We start from the raw sequence: 18,320 nt of genomic DNA on the forward strand, positions 1-18,320 counted from the left end.
CTTTCTTATACCTGTCGATGAAGATCATCCATGTTTTCAGTTTTACCACAAATAATAGTATAAAGAAGGTGAATTTTGACGCGCCTATATTTAAAAAAACATAATATAATTCAATTGTAACATTTCAGAGCATTATGAGCTTATCATAAGTTATTTTCTCTCCATCTTCTATCTTCTGCTAGCCTTATTTGCCTGTACGAGCTCTAACATGAGCGTGTCACCGACTGTCCTTTGCGATGGACTTTACCACTGCGAACATTACGAGGATGAATTAGCGTGCAGTAAGTCAATAACAAATTATATTTAGTAAAGCGTTCTTTATAAATATTACAGGTATTTATTGTACTTCATGATTTTCTAGCATAGGTTAATTCTTAGATACTATGATAAATTTGCTCTCAGCCAATCAAATGTCAAGATTTAAGTAGCTTATTACAGTTAACATAACTTCTTATTAATAACTAGTTTCATAAAACAGGGTCCAGGTACACAAACATGGTGTTAGAATACGGGTGCGGAAATATGAAGACTCGAAACTCCCATTTTTTCAAATTCTTTTTACCACTTTCTTATGAATATCAGAATTATATTAGTATATCGCAGTTCTACGATGGAGAAAGTTTTAAAGACAGACTTGTTTTGTCTGTCTCATTGAATGTTAATGGATAATTTTTTATGGGGTTATGGCTTTTGTGCTCTCGGCCTATTAGGGGGTCCAATTTTGATCCATCGGCTTTTCACAACTTTGTAGAAGCCAAAGACTGGTCCTCAATAGTAACCCAATTAATACCATACGATTTCGACCCTCAAAGTACCATCAAATTCATTGATAAAAAGTATGGCAGGCAGAGTGTAGCTGTCGAGTTAATCCCCGTAAATTGCCTCAACAGACCACATGAAGTCTTGTCGAAGCACCAGATATCTTCAATTAGAAAACATATATGTCTGCATGTTAGGACAGGCCAGTCTCCATATTTTGTAATTGAAAAGAAATTTTCCTTAACAAATTATGTCCATATGATTTAAAGGGGAAAAGGCTGCCATTTGTTAAAAGGGCATCTGATATCATCCAATCCCTGTTTAAAGTTGGTAGGTTTTCGTGTTTATAAATGTCATGTCATAATTTCTTCTAGGAAAATTTCTCGCAAGTGGTAGATGGGTTGAAAACGACCCGACATTGGGCTCTGTTTCGGGAACTCTGATTATACTGTTAGGTCTATACATTTTGAAGGAAATGTCCCTTCCTCTGAGTAAATTAGGGGGGTCAAGCAGTATGTAAAATACAAGATTTGTTTTCGGTAGAGGCTCCCAAATAAGCTGTCAGTGCAAGAAGGCGAAGCTTATCTACCAGTCAATAGAAGAACTTATAAAAATCGACTGCAGGTGACTTTTTTGGTTCTTGTGTATAATATATTCCTGTCTTTCTATCTTGTCTTTGTCTTCCTTACAGAATATTCAGCAAATTATCTCACGGAAGGCGAATCACATTTCATCTTCATCCCATGGACCTCCACAACACGTTTATATAACGCAAACTTGATAACAACAAACGTTACGAATGGATTTCGAGTAGTGTTCCGAGATGTGTATCTATATGACGGTGCTAAAGTCCAAATAGGGACAGGGAACGACCCGTCTGACATACAGTCTGTCATCACAACTATTCTTGGATATACAAACTACCCGGCTCCTGTTGGGGTATATGTACATGGACAAATAGACTACCAGCCTGATGATGTCTATGTAGATACCAATGAGATGTGGTTTGCTGTCATAGGAGCAAATAATGTTTCCAGTCTCCATGTCGACGTTGAGATAATTTCCATTAAACTATCACGTGAGTGTTAATATTCATGTAATCGTAAGCCCTCTGTATTGAAGCATTGATAACTGGTATCTTACCAGTTATAGCTTGATAATTATCCAACACAAAGGGTTACAGTAGTCTAAAAAATGGAGGTTGAGAAAATTTCCATTGACCTATCAAGTGAGTATGTGATGGATATCACTGCATCGCTCAATGTGCTTCGTACCCTGCTCTAGTCACACTAACAATAAAACCAACTCCGGACCGACTCGTGATCGAACAAATAATGACACCGTAACGATTTTCTTTAGCCGCCAATGAAATCGATGGCATGGAGTCGGTTTGTTGTCAGTTCGACGGTTCGACTGAATAGATAGATAGATGGTTTAATAGATACATGATTTTAATACAAGTAATAGGAGGGAAAAATCGTACCGAGTTATATAAGATACCTAAGGAGCTTAATGCACAATCTGAATTGGAATATTGAGAAATCTAGTATGTATGTACTTAAAGAGGAAGCAAGAATTAGGAGTCATGGGGTGTTGCACTATTCAAGAGAGAATTATTTCAGATAGATTTACATTTAAAGGTAATACAAAGATTCGGTATGGGGTCATGAATTTGGTTCAAATGAACATATTGGAAGCATATGCGATCCTACAATATTCAGTGATCGTTGTTGCAGTTGAAATCGAGTCTCAAATTATGAGATTGTACATTATAAACTCTTTATGTTGTGTAGCTCCCTCTCAAGGTCAATATATTAATAAAGCTATAAAACAATGTTTCTTGACTAAAATCTACCGATTAGCTATTCCCGTTTGGAAATAATATATCTCAACTCAATTTGAAATTTATCAAAATTTACCAGGAGCACCGGTAAATGTTTATATTCAATTCTTCGCAAAATCAGAAGTGTTTTAGGGGCTAAATTTGCTAGTGCTTATTATACATCCACAGGGGCATCCAAATATATCAAAATTGTAAAGAATCACTATCCACCCAATTTTCTAAATTTCCCAAAACTTTGTACTACCTTTAAAGTGTATCGCCTAAAAGAATATATTTGTGCGTAGCAAGAATGTATAAAATGTAGCTCAAATTTTTGTTTTCTTGAAACCTATCTGCTGACGAGGTGCGATAGCTCAGTCGGTAGAGCAATGGTCTCGTTATCCGTTAACCCGGGTTCGAAACCAAGGCGATGCGCTAGTGCCCTTTGGTAAGGCATTAATCCTCATTACCAGGTCCCTCGGAGAGGACCTAAATCCGTCGGCCGTCTGGTTGCTTTCGTAAGCTATGGTCACAAATCAGAGCGGCGACCGACCGAATAGTAGCCTGCTCGGTCACCGCTGGAATTTAGGCTTCGCCGGTCGATTTTTGGAGAAGTAGAGCAGGCTGTAGAGCCCCAGCGATGCCACGGCGGTGCCCTGTCGATTTCAACTTTAGGTAAAAACTGGGCGAAATCGGAGGGCTTCTCCGGGCGGCGTCCCGGCAGTGACCCAGCCATGACCCACCGATACCCGAATGGTCTCCCACCGGCCACCAGCTAATTTTAAGGAAATTGCCCGGCAGCCGGCCGGTGATCGGCGGGGCGCCAAAATACGCTCGGTGTCCGGGCGTTCGCCCCCGGACACCGACCTAATCGAGCGATCGCCGTCGAGCAATTTAGGTCAAAAATCAAAGCCGCTAGGTCAAAGGTTGCTGACCGATTTTGAACTCTCCGACCATGACCGACTGATCTCCCAGCGGGAACCGGACGGAAACCGGGCGGCGAACGCTCAGCAGCCTTTGACCTAGCGGCTTCGATTTTTGACCTAAATCGCTCGACGGCGAACGCTCAATTAGGTCGGGGCCCGGCCGGTGACCGCCCGGACACAGCGAGCCTACTTTGGGCGGCGAATGAAAGTGAGCAGGCGCCGCCTGAATTTTAAGCTATGGTCACAAATCAGAACAGCGACCGACCGATTAGTAGCCTGCTTGGTCGCCGCTGGAATTTAGGAATCGCCCAAGGATTTTGTTGGAGAAGTCGAGCAGGCTGTAGAGCCCCAGCGATGCCTGGGCGGTGCAATTTCGATTTCCCGTCGGTCGCCAGTCAATTTTAGGTAAAAACTGGCCGAATTCGGAGAGCTTCTACTGGCTGCGCCCCGGTAGTGACCGACCGATGACCCACCGATAACCGAGCGGTCTCCCACCGGCCACCGGCTAATTTTAAGGAAATTGCCGGGCAGCCGGCTGGTGATCGGCGGGGGGACAAAATACGCTCGGTGTCCGGGCGTTCGCCGCCCGGACACCGACCTAATCGAGCGTTCGCCGTCGAGCGATTTAGGTCAAAAATCAAAAATCAAAGCCGCTAGGTCAAAGGTTGCTGACCGAATTTGAGCTCGCCGTGCAGTGACCGACTGAGCTCTCAGCGGCGACCAGGAGGCGACCGGGCAGCGAACGCTCAGCAGCCTTTGACCTAGCGGCTTCGATTTTTGACCTAAATTGCTCGACGGTGAACGCTTGATTAGGTCGGCGCCCGGGCGGCGACCGTTCGGTCACACTGAGCGTAGTTTGAGCGGCGAGTTAAAGTGAGCTCCGCCCTAAAACTTCAGCAGCGACCGAGCAATGCCTTAAAAACAAGACTGGTGCCCGGGCGGCCGCCGCTCGGTGCCTGGGCGAAATTGGATAAAAACTCGCCGCTCGGCCGCCAAGCAGGCTACTTTTGGGTAATGTGACCATAGCACAAAACTGCAGCAGCGACCGAGCGATGCCCTAAAAACAAGTGGTGCCGGGCGGCCGCCGCTCGGTGCCTAGGCAAAATTGGCTCAAAACTCGCCGCCCGGTCGCCGAGCAGGCTACTTTTAGGTGATGTGACCATAGCTTTAACTTCGCGTTAAAACTTCAGCAGCGACCGAGCGATGACCTAAAAACAAGCGGTGCCCGGGCGGCCGCTGCTCGGTGCCTGGGCGAAATTGGCTCAAAACTCGCCGCCCGGCTGCCAAGCAGGTTACTTTTAGGTGATGTGACCATAGCTTAACAAGCATTTATGCTTTCTTAGCAGTCAGGTAAAATAGCCACCACCACCATTCATTCAACGCATCGTAAGTATGGAGAAAAAGAAATAACATAAAATCAAAAATCGGACTGTTCCGTGCGGGCCCTTTTCTATCGTAATTGAGAGAGTACGATTTAAACTTGCAGTTTCTCTATATAGAAATAATATTTGAAGCTTATAAATATAAATTTGATTTTGTTTAGCAACATGAAACCCCTGACAACGGGAGCAAATGACTTTTGGTGATTGGTACACTTGAAATAAGATAAAGAGAGTCTGTATTAACTAAATGTGTTTGAAGTTCCTTCCCACGTAACTATATATATTATTGACAAAAATTGTGACATTACGTGGAAGGTGATAAGAACGGCTTTGTCTGGTTAGATAGGATTAGATTAAAGTAATTCATGAATAAAAATACTCAGTAAGAATTGAATATTCGTGCAATCGGTTGATTGATAAAACGACCTTACGTTATAACTTCATAATGTAAACTTACATTACTTAATTACATTCAATTCATACAATGCAAATTACCGGTAGGAAATGATGCGTGTCTAACCCATCGAATTTAAAGGCCTACGATAAACTATGAAAGTAAAAAGTCATGTTAATGTTTGAGTCGAATATAATTAACGAGATTAAAGAGATTTTAGCATTCTGGTATAAATGAAATACATTGCGTATGGTCATTGATAACGTCATTCATATGTAATAGGAGATATGTAGACAATTTGTTATAATCATCGAAATACATAATTATTGTTTTGTACTACGTTATCAACTACACTGTCGCTCATATAGTTGGAATGTTGTTTTTTTACCCCAATTTATGGAATTATTTTAAAAACAATTTAAAAATAATATATCTAAATAATAGTATACATTCTCAGATTTTATTGAATAATAGTTTGCCAATGTGTGTTTTGCGTGACTGCTAAAGCATGTGTTTGCTACTATGCTTATCAAATAGGGGACCTACGCCCTTAAGTCATAAATGACAGTAATGAGGATTAATGCCCCACAAATGGGCACTAATGTAGCACATCGACACGGTTTTGATTTTGGGGCCTTACAGTTACGAGGCCATTGCTTTGTCATTGAATAATGACTGTACGCAGCGGGGGCTAGGGTAGGGGGCAGTTTCAATAAATAAAGAAAAAAACGGAAAATGCAATAAATTGTCAATAATTCATTGCATTTCCCCCCGGTCCCCATCAGAAAAATTCCTCTGTAGGGCCATGCATTATGGCTCAAGGCATGGGCACACAGTGACGCTTTAAGAGTCAAGATAGTATCCTTTACAAAGTAAGAGAATTTCTTGTGCTCAACGTTAGCTTTCCATAGGAGTTTTAATTCTTGCTCTGCCGATGTCATATGAGAGCATTTTTATGTCCATTGCTTATTTATGCTTTGCATCATATTTATTTTCTTTGTAAACTTTGTCTTAGCCTTCAATTTACATGGAAGCGAGAACAAAAAAAATACATGCTGAGCGTACAATGCACTAATAAATACATTGAATTGAACGCATAAACGAAGCATTCTAAATCTCTAAGACACTGCAGATTGTGTATACAAGCTTCTTTAACTGTAACATTGATCAATTGTAAACAAGTGAGGAACTAACATGAAAAATACTAAAGAGAAATTTTCTTTTTTTCACAATAATGACATTTAGTTTGGATTTCATTGGAAGGGAAGGATATTTTTACTACTTTTGCACAAAACATTTTTCAAATATGAGACGCAGCGGGACCGCCTCCACAAATACAAAAAAAAAGAGAAATGCAATTAATTATCAATAATTCAGTGCATTCTGCCCCGACCCCCAACCGATAAAAAATAATCTGTTTGGCCATGCCTTGAACCATAATGCATGGCCCTACAGAGGAATTTTTTGTCGGGGACCGGGGGGAAATACAATGAATTATTGATAATTCATTGCATTTTCTTCTTTTTTTTGCATTTGTGGGGGCGGCCCCGTTCCCTAGCCCACGCTGCGTACAGTCATGATTCAGTGGCTAAGCAATAGCCTCGTTACTGTGAGGCCCCAGGATCAAACCGTGTCGATGTGCTATATTAGTGCCCTTGTGTGAGGCATCAATCCTCATTACTGTCAGTTATGACTTAAGGACGTAGGTCCCCTAGTTGATTAGCTTAGTAGTACACACATGCTTTAGAAGTCACGCAAAACAAATACTCGCAAATCATTATTTAATAAAATCAGAGAATTTATATTATTATTTAGATCTATTAGGAATAAATCATTGTCAAAATCATTCCATTAATTGGAATAAAATAACTATTCCACCATTATGACCAACACAACAGTGTATGTCATTTCGAATGCCAAACAGCAGCTGCTAACCCCATAAATTAAGCACATACATCTTTTATATAGGTGTATAGTTCTATTTTAATGCATATAACATTTTATTGAAGCGCATTTTCATCAATAAATTCAAACAGAATGGTCAACCACGTGGATCTCAGGAATTATTCCCATGATGATTATTTCCCTTTATCACTCTTCACATTTTGCTCCCTTTTCTGTGTTCAGGGAACGCATGTCTTCCAACACCCTGTCTAAATGGAGGTACTTGTCAGCAAACTGAACTCGTTTACCAGTGTATTTGCATGGATCTATTCATCGGCCCGAACTGTGAAATAAGTAAGCAGTACAGCTAAATCGAATGGGAATTTAGGAAGCCATTTTCACAATACAAAGACACATATACTGACATGTCAAACATATGAACGTATGTGTGTAAGTATGTATGTATGTAAATATACATGTATTATTCACATACACATAATAAACTCCAGCGAAATGCCTTGTTATTTTGGTAAACATGGCATTTTTCCCAATTGTCCAAAACTCTGGAAATAGTACAGAGTTTTTCATTCTGAAGTTCTTATAGGATTCGGAATGGCAAACTATTAAAAAGAGTCCATATTTACATTGGTTCGTTATTCCAAATATTTATAATCGAACCCGAACTCGTGTATGGTATTACGAACCTTCTGAATTTCAAACCTCAATTCGTTTTCATAATTATGAACCTTGTGTAATTTTCGGAATTAAGAATCTTCTAAGTTGAATGAACACTATTTAATTTTCAGAATCACGAACCTTCAAGTATGGATAATTTTCGTTTCGGAATAAGCCTTTGAAAAAACATAAACGTGGGAAAATAAAGTTATCTCGGGTTTTTTCGCCCATGATTTTCGTTTAGAGCTCTCAAGCTGTTATCAGTGGTTGAATCTTTCCATGTTTTTCTTCTTTGAGATTCCCCCTTCATATCTTAAAAGTAAACACATCATAACATTATGTCTAGACACTGGTACCCAGGAAACTGAGGATGAAAGCTGCAAGCATTCATTCGTAAGTTATATACTACTACAATAATTACTAGAAACTAACTTTTGACAGGTAACGCCGATCCTTGCACCCAACGAAACCCGTGCGTCAATGGTGTCTGTCGTCCCATTGGACAAGGGCAGTACGAGTGTGATTGCCGAGATCATTATGAGGGGATCCATTGTGATGAACCAACTCGTAAGTCATATGTTTGAATTTACTTGTAGGCATCTTAACACTTTGGATACGACGGGCTTCTACAGAAGCCGAGATGTGTCTCTAATATTTTGACAAAGTTGTCCAGCTTATTATTAACTATTATGTGCTAAAGTTCTTTGAAGTATTATTTAGATATATTCATTCATCTCATCCATTAAAAATATAATAAAGTTACGTGGACAAACATCGAGAAAAAGTGATATCATTTCAACTTTACCCTAAGTTAGTGTTCGGATCGAAAAAGGGCCCTCGAAATTACGTTTTGCAAATCCATGATTCACATCGTTTCGAAAGACGGGTGAATAGGAACCAAAATTTGGAAAATGTTTTGACACAATTTTTTACCCTCAGAAATGAGAATGAAACCTTTTTTATTTCCGAATAAGTAAATCAAATATCTTGTCATCATATCTGGATATGAAATAAAACATCGAGATACTTTCCTTTTCTGGGGGAGGTGGTATATATTCATCCGCTGTCGCTATTCACGTCGTTTCTATTGTATAAGTGAATGAATATCAAAGATCCGGGCTAACTCGGACTCGGGGACAACTCGGCCCCGCTGCAAAAACGGGGCCGATTTGTCCCAGCATACTCTAACTTTAATTCTAACCCTAACCCTAATAATAATCCTAACCCTAACCCTAAAACTTGTCATAACAAATGCAATCATGCCGGGACAACATTACTTGTTTAATCTATGGATTAAATCTTTGAAGTCCAGTCCTCCTAACACGTTGAAGATGGTCTTATGCATACGTCACCGGACTGAGGATCACCAAAGAGCTTATACTACCTCCTTTGGATCACATGGTTTGTGATTCAGGACAGCACCATTGTCTTTTGACAAGACATTTGTCACTATCTACCCAGGGGGTGTTTCATAAAGCTGTTCGTAAGTTACGCACGACTTTACGCACGACTGGTGATATGTTCTTGTGCTACATGTAAATGATTGAGAATCTGATTAGCACCCGAGAACATGTTCCAGTCGTGCGTAAAGTCGTGCGTAACTTACGAACAGCTTTATGAAACACCCCCCAGGTGTAGGAAATTGACACATGTTAGTAATGTATTCTTTGAATGCTTGCAGAGCCTTAGGGAAGCTAGGCTAGCCAGTGTAGGAATCATAATAGTATTTTGTAGGTGCCTTGAGCATCCCCTTGGTATTTCGTATTTATAAATGTAGCTGTTATTATTATCATTATTGTGAATAATACAGGTAGTAGGGTAATAAATCCTTCCAGTCCTTAGCCCTACGTCCCTGGAACAAACTCCCCTCGTTCTTAAGAAACAGTACTTCACTAGATTTCTTCAAAATTCAACTGAAAACTTACCTGTACAACTCCTCTTAAATTGTCGATAGTCTAAGAGACTGCGCCTTGTATTCTTTGGAAAAGGCGCTATATAAATCCAATGATAATTATTAATAGTATTATTTTAAGTTTTATTATCATCATTAGTCGTGGTATTATTGTTATCATAATTAATTTGATTGTTTTTTATCAATATTATTCCTCTTCTTTTCCTTCTTCAACTTATAATCATCATCATTATTACTTTTATTACTTTTGTCACCATCATCATTATCATTATCATCAATATTGAAAACAAAATCACCTCATTCACCGTCATATGTTCTTATTCCTACCTCGAATACAGTTCCTTTGGAGGTTTCTGTCCATCCGTCAAGCCAGATAGTCGACATCAATGCCTATGTGGAGCTGACATGTAGTTTCAACAATGTCAAGCGATACCACTGGTACAAAGACGATGTCCTTTTGCCTAACAGTGAAATTCAGAATCCTTTGATAATCATGTCTGTCACGCCAAGTGACATCGGGTATTACTTCTGCCGAGGCTCGGGGAGAAATGGAGAAACTTTAGACACGATGCGAGCATCTGTATATGTCAAAGGTAAAAACTATGCTTGAATCAAACCAAAGTCACATACAAATTATAAAAAATTAGGGTTGTGTCTAGCCTTTAAGCAAGGCGACCTGTGTACTCTAGCAAGATCTCATCTCTGCCCTCTAAACACGTAGAATACCCTTGTGATTGCGAGAATTTTCATGAAGGGAGCATGGAACTAGCAAGCATACGTTATTGAAGATTTACAGATCCTCTGTATTAAACAGCATTACAAGCCTGTAAACTCTGTCTTTGTCAGGCAACGTGGCAAATAATAAGCAAATTATTCATTCAAAATTCATTTACATTGATTATATATATATATCTGATACACGTCTTAATCAAACCTCTATAGGAGAAGAAATTATATACAGATTAGGAATTTCTTCATTCAATTAAGTTTTGAAGATATTAATGTTATTTCTAATGCTACGCGTGAAAATAAGAAATAACAACAACAAAAATGTGATCGCAATTGAGAGATAACAGCGCGTAAAACAAAACGAACGTGATTATACTGGGTACATTATGTGTTAAGTATGAGCGAAATGTTCTCATACAAATACTGATTTAATATCGAATTCGTATTTAAAGACATTATCTTAAATTTATGTTTAAGGTACTTGTATTTTGGTATTTTGGGGGCTCTAAGCCTTCTTTATCAGGAGAATTTCCCCCTTTCCTCGGGCCGGGGGGGGTTCCTCTGTGCCCTCCCCTGAATCTGTGCCACTGATTCTCAATGCGTTTGTTTGTATTTTCAGATCTGACCAATATAATAGTTTTGAACGCTAGATTTGCCATTCCATTCAGCGATGAGCTTCATGACCAAACGTCTAAACTCTATAAAGAAACAGCGCTCAACATTAGCACCTATGTAAGTATATCTTAACAGTAATTGGTACATATCAAAAAGGCCTATCCCACTCTTGTGATATTCTGCAAGGTTGGCGTAACATTGTTTTGGGTTTAAAAAAGACAATGTAATAATAGAGTGCGAGTACGTTGTGCAACAAGTTTCCTGGCAGGGATTTGGTGAAGACTGATTGCACGTACATATGGCATAAACATTTTCAGCTCTTCTCATGGTGGAGACAAGACTAAAGGATTCGGAAGGCCTTCTTCCTCCGTTTATCTGCAGACCTGGACTCTCTTGTGACAAATAAATCAGCAACTATTATTTGTGATTCAACTTGAGGAAGATATGCCTTTGGGGGACCTTCCCGTTATGGTGCTGTCGAGGGTCACATTCTAAGGTCAAAGCTAATTCTGTGAGCTCTTTTGTGACAAATAACTTTGCAAATGTTTATTCGATTATGACCATACTTGCTTCAGATAATTTTTGAATAAGCTGTAAGTTTAAACCCACAAGATTCATGTACAACTATTCATTTAAATACAGTTTTTTGTATGTGCGACCAGGCTTGAGTCAGTGATACTCTTTAACGACATTCAGGTAATTTGGTCAGAAATGCGCAAGACACGTCTTGCTTTCGCCTTGATTTCGAATATGATGGCTTTTAAACCATGAGAACCATTATTCTCAGGGAACACTTTTCTCTATATAATTATTCCAACATGTCCAAACTGAGACAACAGAACGAGTAAGCTCACAAGTTATTTCTCACCTTTATATACAGTGCGTCCCAGAAAAAACGAAACCGAGAATTATCGATGTTTTATCATAACTTAATCACATCTATAATCAATAAATGACACATATTTGGAAAGCTTAGATCCTCTTCTTTCATTTGATGCAACTCATTATGATGCATAATTCACGCATGAGTGATTAAAATCAATTTGAAGAGAGAAAACCGAAAAGTCGTTTGGCGGGCAGTATTTGAATTTCAAAGAGAAAATCAGATTTCTAGAAAGTTGTGTTTCTGCCCTTTCATATGACACCTCAGTCAGGAAAAATGAGCAAGTAATGACAAAGTTCTGTTTGTTTAAAGTAGACCTTATATTTTCATAATTTTAGCAAGCAAATTCGTTTTCACTGGCTGCCTGCCGTAGCAAAAAGCAGAATTGACAAAAGACTTAACTCCGTTTCGTTGACAATCAGCCATGCATGAAGTCTTTCGTCTACGGCTGATTGTCAACGAAACGGAGTTAAGTCTTTTGTTAATTTCGTTTGTTGATACGGCAGGCAGCCAGTGAAAACGAAATCGTTTAATCAAATTATGGAAATGCAAACACTACTTTAAACAAACAGAACTTTGTTATTCCTAGCTCATTTTTCCTGATTGAGGTGTCATCTGAAAGGACAGAAACTCAACTTTCTAGAAATGTGATTTTCTGTTAGAAATTCAGATATCGTCCGCCAAATGATTTTTTTCCCTCTCTTCAAATTGATTTTAATCACTCATGCTTGAAATGTGCATTATTATGAGTTGCATCAAATGAAAGAGGAGGATGTAAGCTTTCCAAATATGTGTCATTTATCAATTATAATTGTGATTAAGTTATGATAAACCATCGATAATTCTCGGTTTCGTTTTATCTGGGACGCACTGTAGTACTCAACTTGTTTGTCATCATTATAGAAACTTAATAATATACATGTATTAATATATCCCAGCAAAAGCCGTTCAAACATTCGAACGGTCATCTCAGTTCTTTCACAACACCGTTTATACACTTACAGTACAGATACTTTCATTCAGTTCTTCAAGTTTTTTCAAAAATGCTATTATATCATTATATTCTTATGAATATAGTATGGACACAATGTTGCATGCGGAGGGTTTACGGTTATGACGTATACTTGAATAAGTTACAAAAGAGTATCAGTCTTATAAGGGGAAATATCAATTGAACGTTTTATCTTTTATGTTTGTTATTTTGAATCTGTGTATAGGTGGAGCAAGGCGTCCGAACCAGTACTGGGTTGCAGAGTATATCAGTAGTATGCAGAGCCCTAAGACCAGGAAGCGTCAAAGCTGACATGAATATCTACATCGAGCGGACCAATATGACGGCAACGGAGACACAAGATCTAATTGGTCTATCTCTTGAAAATCTAGCCAATGAATCGAACGGTTTTCTCGATTCAAACACCATTTCAGTTCAAGATAACGGTACCAATTTCATTCACATACATGTAGTTGTGAAAGTCAATCTATTGTGTATAAGGACGTGGGGTATCCTTAGATTGATGGGATGACAGGTTGGTGACGCGAAAAACCAGGGGTCATAATTTTGTTTGTCCCGCCTTCGTAATATCACTCATTGCAAGCATTTGTTTTAACATTGGCTTCTGAAGGGGAGGGGATTGGGCTATGCCGAATACGCCACTAAACTGGACGTGTGGCATCGGTACGTTAGGTAATTTGAAACGCAAGATACCTTTACCCTAACCCAGCCCTAAACCGCAACCGCAACCCTTACCCTAACCCTAAATTAAAAACAATATAACCAATTAAAATAATGGCCAATGATTAAATCTTTTGTTTCTTGGCGGTTTCCTCTACATGCCTTCAAACGTACGTAGAGGGCATTACTTCGTTTGTTCAGTCGTTAACAGGACACGAAAATGTCCTGCTAATGACCATGTCTATTTTAATAATGAACAATTTGTTCACTAACCATGTTCGTGTAATGACGCCGTAAAGTATATAAACATATATATATATATACATTTATATATTTACACACGTGTATGTGTGTGTGTGTGTGTGTGTGGGTGTGGGTGGGTGTGTGGGTATTTATAGTGATTACATTATATTACATTCTTTTTTGTGTAGCTATTTGCCAGAATATCTCATGGATATCTCCTCGCTTTGAAAAAGTCGAATTTCCGGTTGGTGAAAACGGAACATGGGCAAATTCAACAGGAATGTGTCCATTCAACACTACTCAAGGTTTGTTTTGAGGGTCTTTCGTTCATCTTTAATTTGGGGAAGCGTACGATCAATATGATAATTTCCCTATAGGCTCGTTCAGATATGGCGCGGGGCCAATCGGGTATAATACGACTACGGACGACGCGACCGCAGCATTCACATGCGTCCAACGTACGCGAAACCGAAGCGTGGGGAGAACTTCGGTCTGTTTCGCGAACGCTAGCGCGCTGACCCAGTTAATCAAGTACATTCGTTTACGTGCAGTTGTCCAAAAGAAGACGTAGACGGCTTTAACCAGTATTTGCCATGATACACTCCCTTTAATGAATGGCAACTGCGCGATCGAGAATGACTCATAAGCTCGCAATATCATTTCAAAAGTAGCTTTAATATCACGATGTTCAACCGATGTAATTTGTTTTTACTCCATCATTGAGCACTAGCGAATCAATAGGGGCTTAGGGTCTAAAAGCCCCTCCTCATAGATATTCAAGCCTCCAAACTGTGTTCATGAAATCAATATAAATGAATTAAAGCGAGGGTCACGTAGAAAATGAATGCAGGAACCCCAAGCCCCAGCCATCCGACCAAAATAATATTCAAGATCCGCGCGTGTAGTTAAATGTTTTGAATAGTTCCAGAGTCATGAATTACTTGAGGAAATTTCAGTCATAGACGGTATTTCTTTACTTCATTAGTATGTTCCCTTCTTTTTTGTATCTGTAATAATTGTTTGCCGGTGTGCTTTTGATATGATAAATATATGTGTATTTTTATTTTTATTCCGAACAGTCAATGAACCGATTGGACGGGCTCAGTGTATCGGCGATGGTATTACCCAGAGCCAGTGGCAACCTGTGGATAACTGCGGACCATTTAGAAATGTCACAGATATTCTCAACGAAATTGCACAGGTTTTTGGATATTTCTTTTCAAATTTCAATCATTGAGAAGAGACTTGTTTAAAGAACCTCCATATGTAATGCAATTGTGTTTAGCATATTGTACATGCCACTGATCATGACAACCTGGTAAAATGTGATTTTAAGGAAAACATGTTCGCTAATTTTATGTTACCTTAACGCTAATGAGTAAGAATGTTTTTGCGCTGCGTCTTAACCCCTTTAATTTTCGAATCCATGTTTTATTACTTTTTTGTCAATTCCCCGCACATTTTGATACCGAATTTGAGCAATTCGGACCAACGGTAGGGTTGTCAAATTACAATTATTGATCACATGTCAATAAAACTGTGCATTTTCTCCATTTGCTAGAGTGCTAGCCTGTCGAAGAATCAATAATCATTTCAAAATCACTTGATCTGTGTCATTGTTAAGAAGGTTTACACTCATGTTCACTAAGTGAGACCCATCTTTGGTTCATCCTACATATAAAAAACAATATAACACTTTTTATGTTTTATACCCAGAATTTTTTTGTAAAAGACGATTATTATTTGATAATTATGACAATTAATGTTTTTTTTTGGTACTTAATTTTAATTTTAAACAAACCATGTAGTTCATCCGTTGAAGTGTTTAAATATACCAAACAAATTATTTCCCAACCATTTGAATACTGTAAAACTGCAAAGTAGGTATGTTTTGAAAATTTTGCGAAAAAAAAATGAACGAAGGGAAATGATGCATAAGTTTTGTTGCCATGATGTTCATTATACTAATTCAATATGTGTACCAATTTTTCTCTCCATGTTTCTACCTTTTTTTTCTTCCTCAGGGGGGGGGGGGGGTGTTTAGTAAAACTAGTGCTCATTACCCCCCCCCCCCCCGTTTATGCCCCGCTAAATATTTTCTCACGAATTGCCCCCCCCCCCCCCTCGCCGCCTGCTGGATCAGCCCCTGTCATAATACCCCCCCCCCCGGTATTAGAAATTCTTGAAATACCTCGGCCTCATTAGGGTAAAGGAGAGAAAGTCACATCACTCAATATAAACATGCTGTAATGATATTTTCCCCTCAAATTTTAGGTAATCGTAGATGAAGAAAACGCAGGTGAAGTGAGCCAGCAAGTATCATCCGTTACTTCCAACATCGAAGATATCACATCAGATGACATCACGTTTGTGGCAGAGATAACATCAAACATTGTGCATCAAAATCTTACTAGTGAAGAGGTATTCTGCACGATGCCAGACCAATCATATTGAACATGACTTAGCGATTTTTTATGAATTCAGTTATTTTATTATGTTCTGATAATCATCTAATGGTAAACAAATTGGAGCCTTCCTTTCGGTACATGTATTTAATTGCCATAGATGTGAAAGCGGTAAATATCATAATCGATTTTAATAATATTGGACGCCTTAAAGCTAAACTACTGTGAATGAAGAATTTACTAGAGCCTTGCTCCGTATCAGGTTCTTTTTCTTTTAATTTTGTATAATATCTTATTGGTTCTATGACAGATTTCGGTATCTCACTACCCTTTCATATCGTGTTGACACCTTGGCAGTTGCTTCATCCAGAAGTTGTGTAACGGCTTTAAAAGAACAGCTGTGCTAAGGCTGTCATGTTATTTAATTATTTAATATCCTATCGTCATTCAGTTTGATTTCCGAGATTTGGCAACTTTCTCCTACTATAGTTTAAACCATCTTCATCCTTTGTGTTTGAATTGACAGGTAACAAACTCTATAACGAGTATTGTGAGCAATATAGCTCAGGTAGAAACAAAGGAACTTGAAGCCGCAGAGGAAGAAGGTGGGGCAATAAGTAAATTTGTCCAGGCTTTTGAGGAACAAATCAGTCGTGTTGATGTTGACGATGGTGGAATGCTCATCATTCAGCAGCCAAATATAGCCGTACAGGTGATTTTACATTTATATCATAGGCTACGAAAAATTATTTGATATCCACCAGTATACTAAAATATAGAAGTTCACTTCCAAGTTGTATAATTGTTTGCATGCATATTCAAAATAAATATTTTGTTTAAAAATCTGACACTGCCAATCATCTATTGTGGTCCCATTCAATCTGGTGTCCAACAAGGCGCGACACTTTCACCATTTTTGTTTATGTAGTTGTGTAGATCTGCCAAACAACATCATTATTTGTGCATTTATGTGTGCATGATTCTTCATATTTAGAATTTGTGGGATACCTTACTTATGTGCATGGTTGCAATCGTTTCATTTTCAATCATCATCAACGATAACGATTATAATAACAATGATAATAATAACGATGACAATAATAATGATGACAATAATGATAACAATTAATCAAATAGAAAAAGAATTAAAATAATATTAATAAAATAGGTTATTGATGATAGTATTGACAATAATACAAATAATATTAATGATAATGATGATGATGATGATGATGATGATGATAATATTCGATTTGTAAGGCGCCAAAGCCACTTAAAATCAAATACCCAAGGTGCACTATTGCGAAGGAAAAATCACATAAAAACATTTGGATTTCATACAAATACTGACAAATGAAATAAAAGGGAATAATTAATTATATTCCAATCCAAATAGAAATGATTTTAGATTACTTTTGAACACCTCAACCGATCTGCTTTTACGAATTTGTCAAGGGAGAATAGTTCAAAGCGAAGGTTTCCTCTCCCAGTTCCCTATTTCTACAACAACATTATAATACAATAATAATAATAATTGTAATGATAGTAATATTAGAAATAATGATGATAATGATTATGATAATAAGAATATTAATAATAACTAGACTTTAATTCGTCACAAAGACGAATAAGGTGGTCTGTCTAAGTCTTATGATAGATTTGAGAATGGGAGAAGTTATATAGACATGTAAACAATGATGATGATGATGATGATGATCTTGATAGTAATGGTGATGACGATGATGACGATGATAATGATAATGTTGATGATGACGATGATGATGTTGATAATCATGATCATGATCATGATGATATTGATGATGATGATGATCATGCTGACATCTGATTAAAAAAATGAGGGAGATGTAGATAGCATATAGTTTCAGCTACATTATACTCAAAAATCAACAAAAAACAAGCGGAAATAACGGCGATATTGCTCGCAAAAGACAGGAATGTAGAATCCAGATTTGAGAAAAAGTCATCTCCCACAAGGATAACATGCAAAAAGTAATGGAT

General features: G+C 38.2%; 1 protein-coding gene and 1 long non-coding RNA gene across 2 annotated transcripts; both read left to right on the forward strand.

The window, feature by feature from the left end:
• Window positions 1-208: 208 nt before the first annotated feature.
• LOC115919540 lies at window positions 209-13,284 on the forward strand. The gene is made up of 5 exons (XM_030973625.1): window positions 209-281; window positions 8,284-8,409; window positions 10,093-10,347; window positions 11,103-11,219; window positions 13,199-13,284. Exons 1-5 carry the CDS (start codon window positions 209-211, stop codon window positions 13,282-13,284), a joined length of 657 nt encoding a protein of 218 aa, XP_030829485.1.
• Window positions 13,285-13,339: 55 nt separating this feature from the next.
• Window positions 13,340-15,034, forward strand: LOC115919708. The gene is made up of 3 exons (XR_004061967.1): window positions 13,340-13,418; window positions 14,085-14,201; window positions 14,976-15,034. It is a non-coding gene; the product is annotated as an uncharacterized LOC115919708 (long non-coding RNA).
• Window positions 15,035-18,320: the final 3,286 nt, after the last annotated feature.

The sequence above is a fragment of the Strongylocentrotus purpuratus genome, unplaced genomic scaffold (assembly GCF_000002235.5).
Source record: "Strongylocentrotus purpuratus isolate Spur 01 unplaced genomic scaffold, Spur_5.0 spur5_contig_865, whole genome shotgun sequence".
NCBI classification, from domain to species: domain Eukaryota; kingdom Metazoa; phylum Echinodermata; class Echinoidea; order Camarodonta; family Strongylocentrotidae; genus Strongylocentrotus; species Strongylocentrotus purpuratus.

Excerpts from the sequence above, each read along its gene's own strand:
- LOC115919540 (XM_030973625.1), top strand. The coding sequence starts at position 209 with ATGAGCGTGTCACCGACTGTCCTTTGCGATGGACTTTACCACTGCGAA. Across the intron at positions 282-8,283 it reads CGAGGATGAATTAGCGTGCA|GTAACGCCGATCCTTGCACC; the intron begins GTAAGTCAATAA and ends AACTTTTGACAG. Across the intron at positions 11,220-13,198 it reads CAACATTAGCACCTATGTAA|GTGGAGCAAGGCGTCCGAAC; the intron begins GTATATCTTAAC and ends ATCTGTGTATAG.